The following is a 17,605-nucleotide window of genomic DNA, read 5'->3' as shown; positions in this document are numbered from 1 at the left end:
GATTACATGTAGCACTTTGTGTTGTAGGAATGAATCGGATGAGTTATCATTCGTGCCATTGCTACAGATGTGAGATATCCCTTTGTGCTTGTCGACTCATCCTGTCATCCTACTGTAACCTCTGCAGCTGAGGCTAGCTGAATTTAATAAACGCTCAAAATACTGGTCAATTAAGTTTGTGGTACACTTTTTGGATTTGCACTCAATCACTTCCACAGGCACACACAGCCCCTCTTTTTGCATGACTCAAGACACTTACACTCACTGATATTAACAAACTTCAAACCGGCATTTTTATCTTCAAATACACAAATGCCTTTTCTTTCTTCACCCCTGTCCACAGTTTCCATGACTATCCCACACGGTCTCACAACAACCTGTACCTTCCATACACCCGCACATCCTATTTGATTAATGCTTTACGATTTCAGGGGCCACGACTTTGGAACGGTATCAGCATGACTTTGAAAACACAATCGTTTGTAGGCTGTTTCATAACATCATAAAAATAATGTTCTTCTCTCTAGTTATTTAGCATAGTTTCCTTCTCAATTCTACCGGGTAGAACTCGTATATACTTTTTTGTTCTCTTGTTCACATTATAGCCTTGTACAAATTACTTCCGTCTTTTTGTGTCTGTCATCTTTTCGTTTCTTGTCTGTTTGTTAGTCCTGTGATTTGTTGTCTGTCTGTTTTCAAGACGTTTCAGTACAAGCCTTTGACTTTGATCATGCCTAGGTAGTGCAAATGTCATCTTAGTTACTACTGTTTGTGCACTTATTATTTTCTTTATCCTTCATTAATTGTAAACATGTGTACATCTTGAATGCCTGATACATGTATGTGCACTATCGGAATAAATGTCAATTGAATTGAATTGAAATATGGCATCAAGACTGGAGATTTCTGGCATTGTTATCATAACTGATTACCAGTACTGTGATTGTTTCCCCACAAGGCACCATAGGATTAATAGAGTGGGTTCAACAATATACACATGCGTGTTGTTGCTACATGTACCATAAACCAGGCTACACGAGATACATGTAGTAAACTTCTGTGGCTCAGCATTTTCCTATTATTTTGACCCAGGCTATCAGCAACTTAGTTGTACTGTTATTTCACGATATTTTCACGTACATATCTTTTCTATTTAATTCTACTTTCCATGGTTTATCCTACACAGCACAAGAGTACACTAAAGCCTGATTTCCATTGTTTGTAATGCAGACAGTCCGCAACACATAAAGATGCAGACACGAATGGAACAGATGGTACTAGTACATGACGTCATTCCACTCAAAAATTGAAACAAAATGGCGTTTGCAGAAAATACTCCTTTTAGATTAACTTTACCGCCTCATGATGCCCAACCTGTTCTCCAGTCTCATGCATTTCATTGACGGTCAGCTATTTAGTTGATCATAATGACGTAATTTTAACCATAAAGAGAAAATGGGCAACATTCGTGGAACTAAGTGAGAGGAATATCGTTGCTCTCCGGTCGTGCCAGCTTGCATATTTGTATGGGGATACCACGGCTACTCAAGGCAAACAGTTGGCAAAGCTGAACCTGGCTCAACACTGCTGATCATTCACTAGCTGGTTTGCATTTGTCTACATTGTCGGCAACACCTTGGTTTGGCATATGTCTGCATTGCAGTTTGTATCTCCATTGCATTGGTCGTTTTTTAAATCTTGTGGTACGTGCTCTGTACATCGTGATTGTTCAGGAATCAGTTACCTGTACAGTATAACGTTAAGTAGCAAAGAAAAAATAGCAGAACAAATCAAGTTTAAGTGTGCAAACATGACTCAACTGTGCCGTTGCTGAGCCCTTGCTCTGGTAGACCAAGACAGCTGATGAACCTCTGTCCTACCCCAAGCTGGTTCCTTCTTGAGTACAATGTACATTTAACAGGCTGTACTGTACACTCCTCCTCTAAATGTGTATACAGAATGTTGTATGCTCATGCAAATGTATATACTGTATGTAAAATTTAAAAAACAGCAGGTACACATACAGGGGTACATACATGTACTAAAGAATTGCAGGAAAAGTTACCTGTTTGATGTACATGTACCGTCATATAGATTTGTTCTTCTGCCTGTCACTTTGTTTGAAGTTATCTGTATACAGTCAGCTGTAGACTCTGTTTAAAGGTTTTTATGAGACATTTCAAACATGCCCAAAATGCAGCTACTTTATGCATTGAGAGAAAATGAACCTGAGCTAGAAACAATGGCAGTTTGAACTTGACCTGCCAAATTACTTGTCTCAGTTCTTTTGAAGTAATGTGCTGTACGTGGAAAATGTGTGAATAAAACAACCACTCTATTTCCCCCGCTAAACTAATTTGGACATGGTAGTCACTTTGTACAATTTTTGGAGTGAACACGTTGACAAATGAAGACCAGAAAAGAACAACATTTGAATTTTATTAGTCACAAAAACCAAAATGCATAAAAAGAAACCAAATAAAAAAATGAAACAGACCTTTTGGTTGGACTTCAAATTCCAGTTGGGTTTGATAGAGTCCCCTGCAAAATCTCTCATATTGCTGGCAGGCAGACAATACTCCATTGATATGTCACTTGACTTTGCCTAATACGGTCCGATCGTAGTGCCAGGTTCAATGAAACTCAAGCTTGATCAGATTCGGGCCAGAATTCACCATATATGGGCAGGCACTCCAACGCGTCCTACGTCATCGTTGCTGTATGCATAAAGTTTGTCTATTACCCTCGGAGTACGAACGGCGAGAGCACGAGGGAGAGAGAGTGGGAGATGAGAGGGAAAGAGGAAAAAAAAATTGTCCCAGCGTTGACCCATAAAGACAACCTCCTTATCGGATTTAGCAAGGTCCCTGCAGTAATGTTGGCGCAATGACGTCAGTGCAGATAACAATGGTGTGAAGACACCCTTGTTAACAGGTTCTGCTGGAAATTGATGAATTGGTGCATCAACCCTGGAGGGGTGGAGGGAAGGGTAGTGGAGTTGAGGGACCATAGATCCTTGCGCTTCTCCCTTCCTTGATGTCCTGATTACAAGTGGGAAGAAGGGAATTGCAGATATACTGTGACAGCCTAGGGGTGTCATGATATCATGATGACACGAGGTGTGGAACTTCCTTGCCCTTCATGTTTTTCTGTTGTTCTTTTTTTTTGTTACACTTGTCACATGTCAGTGTACTTGAAGAAGGCAGTGTATTGGAATCTTCTAGTCTGAAAGGGTTTGGATTCACCGTTCATGAGTTGTGGAAGGAAATATTTACAAATTGCTACATGACACAGCCCTAGGTAACTGGCAGGAATAGTATGTCCACTGTACCATACATGTACATTTGAGTTTGAGGTTGCCATCGAAATGTTTGAACCACGTATAGAAGTTGTAGAATGAAGTTCATTTGATCTCTTCTGAGGTTTTCTTGTTGCCAGTGATGAGGAAAGCAGGTTAAAATGAATGCATCCCCTCTTGTATCACTACAGTGTTTGCAACAGCTGCTGGTTGGTCATTCTCTGCAGAAGATTTACATATTCACGGAACTGTGCATTGATGCCATGTTTGTAGGAAATATTTTGGGGGATGTGTTGTCACGTGATCATAAAGGTGAGTTAATGTAAAAATTCTGCATCCAACACGTACAATTTTCTATTCTAGGGCCGTGTTACTGTGTACTCGGGTAATGAAATTATTCGTTGGAATGAAACTGGAATGAATCATGTTTTAAACTGCAACTTTATGGTTATAAATGTATAGTGTACTGATATGTGTGCATGTACAAGTACATGTACTGGGAGATGCAAGAATGAAAGTTGTTGAATAAATACATAATTTGAATTCCTAAGATGATGAATTCCGAAGATGATGAATTCCGAAGATGATGACAAGCCTGGATGATGATCTGAAGCTTTTTTTTTGAGTTTGGGTGGAAAAAAGACAACATAAATGCAAAAATTCAGTGTTTCATAATAATTGGGACCAAGTGCCAGATGCATTTTATTTTAATTAGGCTAGATTACGGTAATTTCAGTGCGTGATCCCACACAGAGCTGCATATGTAGCTTGTACAGACCCTGGACCAATGCAACCTACATGTACGCCACACAGTACACACACACACACACACTCACAGCCGTATATATTCACCCTAAATAATGCCAGCATTCTGAGTGTCGATTATTAGGCGTGGGAGCTCCTCTGGATGACAAGTATTGCTTGTTGCCATGGCAACAACGGCAGTGTGACGTCAATGGCTAGGAATAACACAGGGGCTCTAGAATTACGGCTAAAATAAGAATTGGGAAGATAAGAATAGTCTAAAATAGATCTGCCGCCTCGCGACTCGATGTGAATCTGCTCTCTCCACGACTCTGCTCCAGGGCTGCTCATTAATTGTAGCCATCCAACCCTCTATCGGCCTCATTTTGCTGCTCCGACATGTACCCTCATTTTTTTTTTCTCTTCTCATTCTCCAATGTGATTTCCGCAGTGTAATCCTGCGTAGAATATAGACAGGTTGGTACATGTGTGTACTTCACTGATAAATACTTGATTACAGAAAAAGAAACTGAGAAAAAGAGTAAAAGTTTGTCAATGCCCTACCATCGATCCACCAGAAGTATGGTCAGGTCGAGTAATTTATTCATTTATTTGGGGTATTGAGGCACAAGTGTGTGTGCATGTAAATATCCAAGCTGCTTGTACACAAATGTCCAGACATGTACATGTGTACATGTGCTAGTACCAGGTACGTACTGGGTATTTAGCGGTACAAGATGGGTTCAGTTTGCTTTGTCCATGTATTTTGAGGGACAAAAGCAATTTTTTTTAAAAAGATGTACAGTTTGAACCCTCTGAAGTGTTGAATACCTACATGTATTTGTGACATCCTCCATGTGCATGTAGGTACTGTACATGTTGTGCTGCTTTGTGCAGTGTTCAGGTGTCTGTGCAATAGGAAATGATAAATTTATACATTTTTTCTGTTCTGAATAATGCATTATTATGAAGGATGCACTATAATACTGTGATATTAGCAATGCACCCATTAATATTTGTGCGTTTAGGTTCTACTTGGAGTAATCGGTCTTCATTAGTTTACCATATAAGATTAATGAGATAATGCATACATACGTGTATGTGTGTTACAGGTACACCGTACACGTGTATACAGGTGATTACAGACGTGAGGGGTCCTTTTTTTTTTTTTTGGTCCCTATTACATCTGACACATGATTTTGTAAGTTCGGAACACATTTTCTAACTTCCAGGAGTGATGAATTGATAAAAATTGCCTGCCAAAATAATAATAATTAGTTTGAAATCAATTCCGATGATTTTACCATGACTAAGGTCAGATGTAACAGGGACACAAAAATGCCACACTTTTGGACCCCCAACTTCTGGAATTACCCATAAATTCCAAACACAAACATATACATGTAACTCAGGAGCTATACATATACTTGTAATTTGTTTTGCATGATGGGACAGAGTCCTTGAATCTTATTGTGTCCTCGGCCTTGTTGTACATGTACATGTTCCAACATTTTCAAAGCATTGGGACTTCCGCCAAATAGGTCCTTTAATCTTAAACAATATCATTGTACCTGCATAGAACACACTTTGTACCTCATGAGTCTTTAATACTTCTGGCTCATCCTTAGACCTACAGTGCATGTATTTCTACACCCATGTACATGAGTATTATCTATACGCATTCATACTTGTATCTGTATTCGTCCCCTCAAAATACTTTATAAACACCGTCCTTTATATAAAAACATTTCATACATGTATCAAAGGAACGGGGAGAAAAGCAAGGCCATTCTTATTTCCGATCCATACAAAAGGAAAATTAAAGTCACTGAAGATTAAGTGAGGTACACATCGTGAGTAGGATGAATGCCATAGCCACTTTTCCCATGATGCGGCTGCCCTTAGCAACGATAGACCCAGGATGACCTTCTCTCCTTTCCCCCATGTCTCAGGAAGTAGACGGAAGCTTCTCAATCCTCAAGTTTTTCCACTATATTTGGTCATGTTTTGGCGTCATCCCACGCAAATTCTTACCTTGATTCTATTTTTGCAGCCGTCTACTGTAGGCAATTACTGCTTGCCGTGCGGCAGCTAAAAATAACCGAGGTTTATGTTTTGCGGGGGCACGATATTGCGACGTTTGTGATGAGTAAAAGGAACCAAGGGTCCGAGGAGGCCAAAGCCTTGTGTATTACACTGAATTACATGTAAGAAACAAAATGGTGAAGAATTGGACACGTATACACAATACATGTACTTGTACAATGTGTTATTGGTTGTGTCGGATTAAGAAATGCCATGCCACTTTCAGTGTTCATGTACAGTATGTATTATTGCCGTAAATACGAGTGGTCTTTACATGTATGTGTGTGCACTCATTTTCATTTGAAGAGTTCTAGTACTTATCACTTGCATGTTTTGTTTAGTTTTTAACCATGCTTCAGTGAAGACCAGTGAGAAGGCCATGTTGGAATCTGCCCTGGTAGGAAATACATGTAACACACATGCCTGCGGAGACTACAATTAAGTGACTTTGAAAGATTTCACATAATTTCACGTACTTGTTCATGTACATACTACATGTGCCTGTACGTGTACACGTGCATTGTCTGCAGATGCATGCTGTTGTGTTCAGCCATAGCCAAGTGATTCAAGTGCTGCCAGGCTTCGACTTTTTGAACATATATTGTACATGCAGAGACCATGCATGCGTACTGTACGGTGTACAACAGCCATCTTGAAGTTTTTTTTGTTATTTACTAACAAGGAATGCACTCAGCTCCTGAATGTCCATGTGGGACAATACTAGTAGATGGTTATTGTGTCAAAAATGTATACATTTAGTACGAGTACATACATGTACACACTGTTACATGTCAGAACTAGGCCTAGTACACGCGTATGCTTCCAAAGGAAATGGGAATGGCAGAATGAACTTAATCCTGCCGACCACTTTTCGGGGCCTAATTTCATGCACTGCTTATCATCATTCCATTTTCCTCAAATATTTGTTTACATAGCAGAAATGGAATGTTTTATTGAATGTTCACCTGTACCTGCATAGTACATGTACTGGTACATGTCTTCCATTGTAATTGCCAATGCGTGTTGGCTGCTTTACATACATGTACATTGTACTGCTGTATCATGGTACATGTATTTCATTGTTAGAATGCGTCCATATTTCTCGGCGGATAATTACATGCGCACATTTGGGCTCATCATATGGTGCAATGTGATGTGATCAGTGCATCAAATTATTGATCTGAATGCTGTAGGTCTACTGGGGAAAAGGGGCAGTGATGCCTTCATACATTTAATGTACAACTGCAAGCATTTAACATCAAGTTTACATGACCGTGAAATGGTTGGTACATAAATGATGTGGTACTGAAAAGAGTCAAAGAAGAAAAAAAAATGCAGAGAAATCAAATTTAAAATGTATCAGTATGGAAAGCCACTTTGCAAACATTTATTGTAAGAAACAACAAATACTTTCATGGGTACATAAAATTTCTGGCTCACATGCATGCAGATACCGGGTACGTGCACAGGGAAGCACGTGCTAGATGGATATGTGCATGTGCACGGACACAGTAGTTGTGTACGTGTAGTGAGACACTCCATTGACATCAGCCAACCCAGTTCTATTCATAGCACTTCTATACATAGCACATTCTATAAATAACCCTCAGCGCTGTGCAGCTATTTATAGCCTGCCTGAAGGGAGGTTGATTTCCTCAGTATACTGTACATGTATGCCCGGGCAATGTGCATGACCGTTCCGTGTACAAGGCTCACACACTGTTGGAGTGCACCCACGTCCGTCCGTCCATACGGTGTACATGTGCCAGCACATGTGGCATTTCACTATGTGTCTTGCTGACGTGTATGGGGAAGAGATAGGATTCTTTGCATCTTTGTACCCGATATCTCCTTACTCTGTCTCTACATACATGTACATGGATACCTTTGCTTCTTAATGACTGTATTTAAAGATAATGCAAGAGCATATTTGTGATTACATCATTGCCTCAAGCTCTTTATGTTGGGAATCTTGGTCCATGCACAAGCCAGATATTTCTCTGGCAGAGATGTCTCAGAGTCCGTCATACATGTACGGACAACATTCCGATGAGGAATTTGTGAATTTACAGACTTGTCTAGGATGAGATGTGCAGGCACATGGTTTGTTGGATACACACACCCTAGGTACTAGTACATGTACATTACATGTAGGCCTACATCCCGCACCTGTAGTTCTTGTACCTGTTTGCAGTCTTGACTTGCCAAATTGACTCTTGCCCTTTACGTCTTTTGTGTGAAAATGGGAAACGTATTTTCAACGTGGCATTCTTGCCAACCATTTAAAGATAAAATCTAGTGCCTTACATACCCGTATATTGTGTTGTCAAATTAATTTTTCTGCAGTCTTCAAACTGCTGGATGGTATTTTTTTTTTCCCCTCAGTGCAAGATTCTGCAGGTACCGTTTCATGTACCAGTACATGTATACTTCTTCATGGACACATTGAATTGTGTGTGTCCAACTTGAGCATAAATCTTCATTTGGTCACTGTTACATGTACCTACGTGTTGATATGTATACATGTTTCCATCTATGTGTATACTACATGTTTATTTGTTATTTGTTTTATTTTGCATCAAGTAAAGAAACATGCTTTGAATACTACATTTAGGGGTTTAAGTGTTCAAGGTATATACTTCATCTTTCATTTCCCCTGTTGTCCTTGGTCCTCTTACAGTAGATGTTCACAAATCTTGAACTTGATACAAAACAGAATCATTGGGGTTTGAAACCTACAGAGAACTAAAAAACAAATAGGAGCTTGTGTGCTGTGTCAGTTTTTCTCTGTGTTTAATCCTCATTCTAGCCCATGAATTGTAGAAATGTGTGAATCGAATACAAGTGAGCACCGTACCAAATAGCCTCACCGGGAATTCACCTTTGTGGGCAAACGGAACTTGCCTCTTTCCGGATATCAATGACCGTCATGAGGAACTTGGCCTTTTCTTTCACTTCTGATCCATTGTGGAGTAGTACAGTTGTCGCCTCATGTTGCCATTTCCTGTGATTGTATACATGTTTTTAGGAGTGTGCCATTGTCAGCAGCCAGGCAGTCTATTTTTGGTGTTCCATTTGAAAAGGATTTCGATAAATTACCTTCAGGTGGTGCTGAAAGAATATTTGGGTCATTCTGTAACTGAGGGTCCAAACATGTGACATGTCTGTGCCCCTATTATACCTGACCTGTGTAATTTGACATGGGAATTGGTTTCAAACTGTTTCTTTTTGTTTGGCAGGCAATTTGCATCAACTCATCACTCTTGGAAATTAGAAATGCATTCCGAACTTACATCCGTCCTTGTTGGATGTGACATGGACACAAAAAATTGGACCCCTAATTAAAATGACCCATTTGTATGTAAATATTGTGAACTCGTGAAGGTCGCTTCTCATTAAGTCCCAATGTACCGGTATATGTACTGGTATATTGACCATATACTGGAAGAAAAATCTATTGTAATAGTATTGGGTAATAAGTTTTAATTTGTTTATAAGTAGACAAAATGAATTATGGTACAAACAAACACAGAAATATTGGGGTGTGTGCATGCCTAAGCTAGATGGTTTTTATTCGTCAGATGTGTAGGGTATCGAAATCTGGGCAGCCGACTCATCCTGCATGCGAGTCACTGTTATTAATGTATACAAAGCTTTGTTTAGGCACCCACAGAATGCCCCAGAACATACATTGTAGCTCCTAGCACCACTTGACTCAGAACATCCATTTCATATGAATTCTTTGAGCACCCACAAGGTCCCAAAGTGCCCCAAGTTCCAAGCACCATTTGACTCAAAATACAATATTTATAATGATTCATTGTTTTGGCTTCTACAAGGGCCAAAGAGCACCAACAGCTTCACGTACCATTTGAGTTGGAGTGCCACAGCTCAGTGACAATAATGACCTTATGATTGGCTGAAGTGACAATTTTTTAGGACATTTCCAGAACACTTTGTAACTCCACATAAGTTGTTTGTACATATACAAAGTCAACAAAAGAGTTTCCAGATATCTTTCTTGGTTTGCACTTACAAAAGAAAGATGTGTCCTTCCCTCTTGCACTTACTCAAGGGAAAACATGGTTACAGCAACCATCAAACTCCAGCTACTCCATCGAGTTATTTTACATAATGCAGCACAGTGTATTTTATCTACTCAACATACTGGGGGATTTTGTACAATTTCTTAATGTTAAAGAGTAAAATACCATCCATAAACCACGGGGGTGATGGAGGAGGAGGAAGGGGAGGTGGTGGGAAAAACTTTGGAGAAGAATCAGACTCTAAATCTTGTTCCTTAAGAGGCTGAGACAAAAGTGACAGCAAGGCAACTTTTCCTTTCCACCCAAAGTTTCAACCCCTAGGATGAAAAGAACTAACCCAACTTCTCATTTGCCTCACAAAGTATCCCAAAACAAAATCTCTGATTGGATGGTTGCCCCGTCCAAGCCTTCCTCACCATTGAACAAAGTTTTGTAGCTCTTGATTGGCTGTTTTCTCGATAACAGGATCCCATTTTTGTGACAAAATTTTCTGTGGGATTTTGTGTACAAAATGCCTCCCAAGCAAAGTACATGTATTTGCAGGCCTGCATGTACATGAAATGCAAACATGGCGTAACAGGAAGCTACATACAAACATGTGTCAGTCTAGAGTATTACCATATATGGGCATAGTGACCTTTCCTGTACTAATAGAGCAATCCTTGTCAAAATTCAATTTTGAATATCTCAAGTTGGCAACGGCAAATTTTAAATCCCATTGGTACAAACATGTTTTAGAACTCTAGTTTTGTTTGTAGTCAGGTTTTTTTGCACAACCAATCAAATTTTTGTAATTGAAATTTTTTTTGCTCCATATGCTGCAACATGTTAGAAATGTACCCAGTAACATGGAAACACCTATGCAATCCGTTACAGGCTGCTAGAACAAGCCTTGTGATTGGTTAGATTGCACGAGATTGTAATGTAATAGGCTGTCCAAATATGGTAATACTCCAGACTGAGGTATTATCTGCAGTAAGGCTATCCTTTCTGCACCACACCTAAAATGAGCACGGGACAATCCATTGCCAGATTCACTGCTTAAATAATTTGATCATTTTGCGATAAAATTTACAACACACAAAATATATTTGTTCAAGTCTGCAATGCAGAAGCGATGAAAAGAAGTACAAGTACATAAAACCCCTTATTGCCATCAGTACTCGGTGAATGCAACCAAATCCAGTGTGTCTGTAATGAGACTGCAACAAAATGCAAGAGAAAGCAACAGTGGATGTGGTTATGTTGCACCATGCACTAAAGACTTGGCAACATGGACATACTGGTTGGTATTGCTGTACATTGCCACTTGTGCTGACTGCTACATGTACTTTCATGAATGTTGTTGAATTGATGTTGTAGAATGATTAAAAAATCTTCATTGTCCAGTGAGACAACATCATCTAAAAGTGCCCCCAAAAGGTTCATTAGAGCATAGCTGTTGGGATTTGAAGTGATTGAGGTAGCCGTCTGAATTTCATGATTTCACTAATGAGGTGCAAAGTCTTTGTTACCCGGTGTTTCCTACGTTTTTCTGGCTCTTTTTACAAGGCGTCAGGCCTGGCTGAATTATTCCAGTGTCAATAGATGTTGTCTGTCAAATTAGGGTAGAAACCTGACAGTCCTAAGTGTGGGTGTAAGTGTCCAGTAAACGAAGGTAGGAATATTTAAAGAATTTTGAAATTAGAAAAAAAAATGATAATTGTCCCGCCCCAGCATCATCAACATTGATAACTGCCACCCAGCGCGAAGTGATTAAGGAAAAAAAGATAAGAATTTTTGAAGATTTTGTAAAATCGAAGATATCGGGAAATTGCCGCATGTAGGCACTGCATTTTTTAAAGCATCTGGCAGAAAGTGGTTAACAGTATTTTGTGTGTGTGAGTACATATTAGACTTGATATTCTGGGCTAGAAGTGACTCCATCATCTTATTCATTTTCAACATGACAGACACCCATCCTTGCTTTTGCAGGACAACACCTGTGAAATCCTGCAACTTTGTGGTCACTTATAGATATTTCTTGAAAACTGGTGCTCTACTTGTTAATAAAATATATGTACGTGATATGTGACATGTATGTGACATGGCACATGCGCTGTAAGCTGGTCCGCAGTGTAGCATTGGTGACAGTTCATTGCCCTGTGCAGCCAGCCTGTCGTTGCTGCTATGTACGTCATCACTTGTACAGCTCCCATTTCATGACGCTGTCAGCTTGGCATGATTCATAAAATTGCCCTCTAATATATTTATGTATTCAGATAATGACCATTCCGTGGCTGTTACTGAATACATGTATAGATTTTCACCCTCTTTCTTCCTCTTTGATGGAGTGTAGAATGCTGTGTAATGGCACTTGAATTTCATTTGCTGAATGGGTGAGAGTTGTCAATTTTAAGTAGTCAAATTCCCTAGGCATGCACAGATATGCATACTCTATCTGTAGGATCAAGTAAACCTCTAGGATGGTATTTGTTTTTCAGATTTTTACACAGAAAAAAATCTGCCTCGGCGTTCCTTGAGTTTCAACAGTGTAATACAAAAGTATTTATCAGTAGGTTTGCTGCTGAGCTTTAAAAAAAATGGATTTGTACTGGTGCATAAAACTGATTATATTGCAGGGGTTGAAATTAACTTCAGTCTCTTGGTGGCCTGCAGGGCCAGTGGGAAGTGCACCGCACTGGCCCTTGTGAAAAGTTGGTGGCCCGGATTGAGTACATGTAATGAAATCAATCAGGCCCACCACACATGCCCATTTGCATCAGTTGAACTTCTCTACCAAAACAGCTGATTGGCCAGCCTAGTTCTGCTTCTAGTTATGCGACTGATCCTAAATTTTTGGCGCAACCATAAAATGTATACATGTAAGCTAGAAGACACATTTAAAAATGTTTAAAAAGGAAAAAGAAAATCCTGTCTTTCCTATCTTCGCTAAACACTTCTCAAAAATTTTTTCACATCTAAAGGCTTGTATTTTTTGTTTGCCTGCTTACATTTGCAACATTTGGAAAGAAAGTTATTTTCCCAAGTTCCCTTCGCATTTCACTATGGTGGTGGTGGAAACACACACGCAAATATTGCTCGATGCATACATACAGAAGCGAGGCTTCACTGGTTCCTGCTGCGCCTGCCACTGCCAAAGAAGAAGTGATGGTAATGTGGCAACTAGTCCATGCATCCCGGTCAAAATAGCATTGTACAATTCACTGTACACACATGCAACTCTACAGCTGCACATCAAAAAAAAAAAATGATGTCGCAAATTTAATTGGAGGTTAATTTTGCTTGTACTTGACAATCGGACTTGACGTGATGCAACCTGTAAAGGTTTCATTGGTGTCCGTGGGAGATAATGTTAAACTGGCATTGTTAGAAAATGATACCAGCCAACATACCAGGGAGGCACCTGCTGCACGTGTATGAGCTACATGCACGACCGTGCAGTGAACAGAATGTCATGCCGCTATGTGTACATGTGGCATGTGAGCCCGGCCACGTGGACTATAAAATTATACTGTGAACTCAGAAGTCCTTCACCGGTAATTTGAAACACATGTCGTAAAATGTCATGAAAGTTGTGAAAATTTGGCAATGTTCCTCAAATGACCACTGTCCCTCTGGGCCATCGTTTTGGGAGAATGCAGTGGCCTGATGAGTTTTTTGGTGGCCCCAGGCCAGAGGACCACCATTAATTTTGACCCCCGATGTAGTACAAAGAACATGCCATTGGCCAATTTTGAATGGATGCTTTGGGGCATGTATTGAAACCAGGCATCCAAATTCTGGACCGTAGCCCATTTCACTATCAAATAAATTTGTTATTACGTGAACACATGTACTGGGTACATGTACGCTCGCATGCACATAAATGGCCATTGAGGGAAAGAGCGTGAGCTTGCCCATTAGAAATGTTCAGGGGTACAACTTTTAACATTCATTTTCTCTCACTTTCTGCAGAATTGGTCACTTCTTCTTCAGAAACCCCATTCAAATAATATACCAGTAGGTTTTACTTTCTGGTCTGCATGTACATTTACAGGGTAAATGGGTTCTTCGGAGTACAGATTCTAGAATAAAGACTCCAAAATTTTCTTTGTCAGAAAGGACTATGGTCGAGCTCTGCAGCTCTGTGCAGTTTATTTATGGAGTAATTTTAGAAGTAAATTTCAGTGGTCCTTCTACAGTTCTCATTGACAGACATATATTCGCCCCGTATCTGATAAATATTTACTGCCCAAACAAGGTTGTGAAAATGCCAGGAATGTATATATTTACGAAGTTGGAATAATCTTGTACTTTGTGACGTCTATTGTAAATTAAATACTGTCTGCAGAAATAACCGCCAAGAAACCAACCGAAGATAAATGTACCATATGTTTAAAGATTCGGTTGTGTACACAGATTAGCCGTACACATTGCTTTTGCATGTGTCACTGTTGTATTGGAACTTCTGCTTCAGAGATTCAATCGGCAGCAGTGTCAACATTAAAACTGTTCATTAACCCTAACTACCCAAGGGATGCTGGACCTAACCTTCCCCATTCACACAAAGTTAAACACCCATATGGGACTTTGTGCACAGAGGCTGTTGGACTTTGTTTTTCTGAGGTATGCCAAACCCAATGCAAAAGCCAGCTGTCTGGGCCTACCAGACCTATCCCCACAGAAATAGACACTTGACTACTGTTTAATTCTGGTTGGGGAAGGTTAGGGTTAAATGCATTTCCACCAGCAAGTTAGGAGCACATAAACTAAATCCACAAAAACTGGCATAAGGGCATAATTTTATTCTACAGTGTGTACATACATAGGTGTACCTGTATGTGTATACATGTAGATGCATCTTGAGTAGAAACTAGCTCTTGATGTAGTTATTTCGTTGCAAATTGTGTATATGAATGTTTGTCTTATGAAACGCAATCAATTCTTTTGATCAATACTTGTATCGGACTGAAATGAAGTGTTTGTATTGATATTTCCATAAACCCCACTCAAATGCATACTGGTACCGGTATGTATACATGTACATGTTTATGTTCTGACACCTGTAAAGCTTCACTCTGTTTTACATGCACTGGCAACAGTCATCAGGTTTTAGCATTGTCTTGCTCATTTGCACTGCCAGACCTTCGCACACAAACTAGAGCTTCATCTGTCTTGATGGACTCCTGATACATTGGAAAGCTGAGTATTTCATGGCAGTGTCGTGGATTTTGTTTCTGATTAGCCCTAGCCATCCAAGTGCTTCGACGCCCAACAAGAGGATTTTGCAGGATTGATGATGCTACAGTCTTAATTCTGTCATTAATTTTTACTCCTGGGGCTTAGCGCTCTCCGGAAAGTTGAAGTACAGGGAATTTGAGTGAATGTTGAACTATGTTGAATGTTCTCTTCTGTTATAGGCCTTTACTTTCTCTGGAGTTCCAGTCAGTCTCTCTCACGTGACATCACTTCCTACAGAGTGTCACATGCATCAACATTTGTTGCATCCAAATTTTCGTGACTACACGTGCATGGGCTGTGCTGCATGTCAGAGAAATTTGAAGTAACATGGGAGCTTGTGGAACAAATTGCACACTGTGAGCCTACGCACCTGATGAAATTACACACGCAGCTGCATTTTCACATGGAGATGGCTGTCTATGAGAGGGGTCTGTCAATGATCAAAGCTTGAAACCTGCAAAAACCATGATAGCAGGAACCAATTCAAATTATAGCATCACTGAAGCCTACACTCTTCCGTAGGTGTGCTGCGCATGCCACTTTCCTCAGTTTTTACCTTTAAGAGATAAATTTTTTAATAGTTTTCCATTCTCGGTTGGTAAAGGAAGATACGACAAATAGCTAGCTATGATCAGATGTACATGAGGAATACAAGTATCAGAAAAGCTGTGGACGTTTAAAGTTTGGCATTTCCAGGCATCTCTTTGTGTTTTATTTGTGCTACAGGGTGGGGAAGGTATCTTTGACCCGCAGACCGAGGCAGATAGGAGAGCACAGCATTGCATCGTAGCCTCACTGATAACAAGATTCCCTGGAATTACAGTCATTGGAGAAGAGGTAATTTTGAAAAAGATTATTTTGTCTACCTCTCAAACTAAGAAATCTAACGTTTTTTTTTAAAATTGATCGGTACATCTGTAATTGTTCTTTTCATTGCTACTCATGTGAATTGTAATTTGGCCATCTGCCATGTGTGCAGTCCATCTGTTCTGCTTTTGGTAAAGTTGAACGGGGTATTTCACCCTATCCAAGCCTCCCATTGCCTGACTGTAGGCTTAGGATGGCAAGAATGCAGACTCCAGTCCAAAGATACATGTACTTTTCCTCATCAGGTTCAAATGTCTGACATGCTTATTGGTATGTACAGATGACTTCCCTTTGTATGAAATCCACAGGGCCTTGCCAAAATGTTTATAGTTGTACATATAAGCAGAGTCGTAAACCATGCAAGTTTGTCTTGCCTTTGCAGTTTCAAAAAAGGTCGATTGTAATTGGGTTGTAAATGTCACCTTTCCCTACAGTTGGTTGATAAAAATCATTCATATGAACCAAAATGTCATATTGTCTCTGTCTGTGTTTGTCTTAATCAAATACATGTACTTCCTCAGCAACATGTGCATGTACCATTCAGATGGGACCAATGAATTGTGCTAGATCTAACTGGAATTTCACTTATGAGAACCGACTGTATGTATGTGCAGGACTTCCAGTTGCATTTGGCATGAACACTGTAGCAAATCAGGACAGCCTGAGCAAAAGTTCTCCATATCAATCAAAACAATTGAATTTTTACTTGTTTGCAAGTTGTAAGAGTTAATGTGCAGCAAACAAATGTTAATAATCACATATTCAAAATTGTGCTGCCTCAAAGTCAGTCACTTGTATTCATAATCTCTATACATTTTTTTTACTGACATGTAAGTGCTCCAATGGATACTTGATAATGTTTTTGTATTTGTTTAAGTAATAGCCATGAGCCTCCAGCTGGACCACGAGAGGGTGCAATTTTCTGACCAAAGGAGAGGCTCCTTTGGTTGGAATTGAACTTTGCTGGTTCAGTAACAACTATGAAATGCACGTGTTGCGGTCGCATTGTTACCAACATAATGAACACTCGTGACCAATATGGCTCTTTTCAGCCGATAAGGGGATGCTTCTGCTCAGGGCAAATACACCTGTAGTGATACTACTGGTATATTGTCTCTGCTTGGGTGGCTCTGTGTACCGTGTACATGTACAAACTCTGTATAGCTGATTTCTCTCATTTCTCTGTTTCCCCTCCAGGAATTGGAGAAGGAGAAAATTGAGGACAGGCAGATAGAGATGGGAGAGTCTGAGGACGTGTTGGCTGTAGAGTGTCCCCCAGAGTACCAAGACGTTGACCTCAATGATGTAAAATGTGACGCCTAAATGTGTTTGTATCTTGGTA

At 39.9% G+C, this 17,605-nt stretch overlaps 1 protein-coding gene across 2 annotated transcripts in view; it reads left to right on the top strand.

Annotated features, from left to right (window-relative positions):
* bpnt1 (3'(2'), 5'-bisphosphate nucleotidase 1) overlaps positions 1-17,605 on the top strand; it is a 39,682-nt gene that overhangs the window by 12,245 nt on the left and 9,832 nt on the right. Inside the window, exons 1-3 of one of the 2 annotated variants that reach the window (XM_087147744.1) lie at positions 3,590-3,610; positions 16,123-16,233; positions 17,461-17,568. In XM_087147744.1, the coding sequence (XP_087003870.1) occupies positions 17,500-17,568 (69 nt within the window). In that variant the 5' untranslated portion in view covers positions 3,590-3,610; positions 16,123-16,233; positions 17,461-17,499. Of the gene's footprint in view, positions 1-3,589; positions 3,611-16,122; positions 16,234-17,460; positions 17,569-17,605 lie in introns of those variants that run through there. The other variant, XM_022227505.2, reaches the window with a different exon arrangement.

Source organism: Acanthaster planci, linkage group LG01 (genome assembly GCF_054643075.1).
Source record: "Acanthaster planci isolate LZ-2023a linkage group LG01, COTS_SCS, whole genome shotgun sequence".
Taxonomy (NCBI): domain Eukaryota; kingdom Metazoa; phylum Echinodermata; class Asteroidea; order Valvatida; family Acanthasteridae; genus Acanthaster; species Acanthaster planci.
The sequence above is the reverse complement of the archived record's forward strand: the minus strand, read 5'-3'. Positions and strand labels throughout refer to the sequence as shown.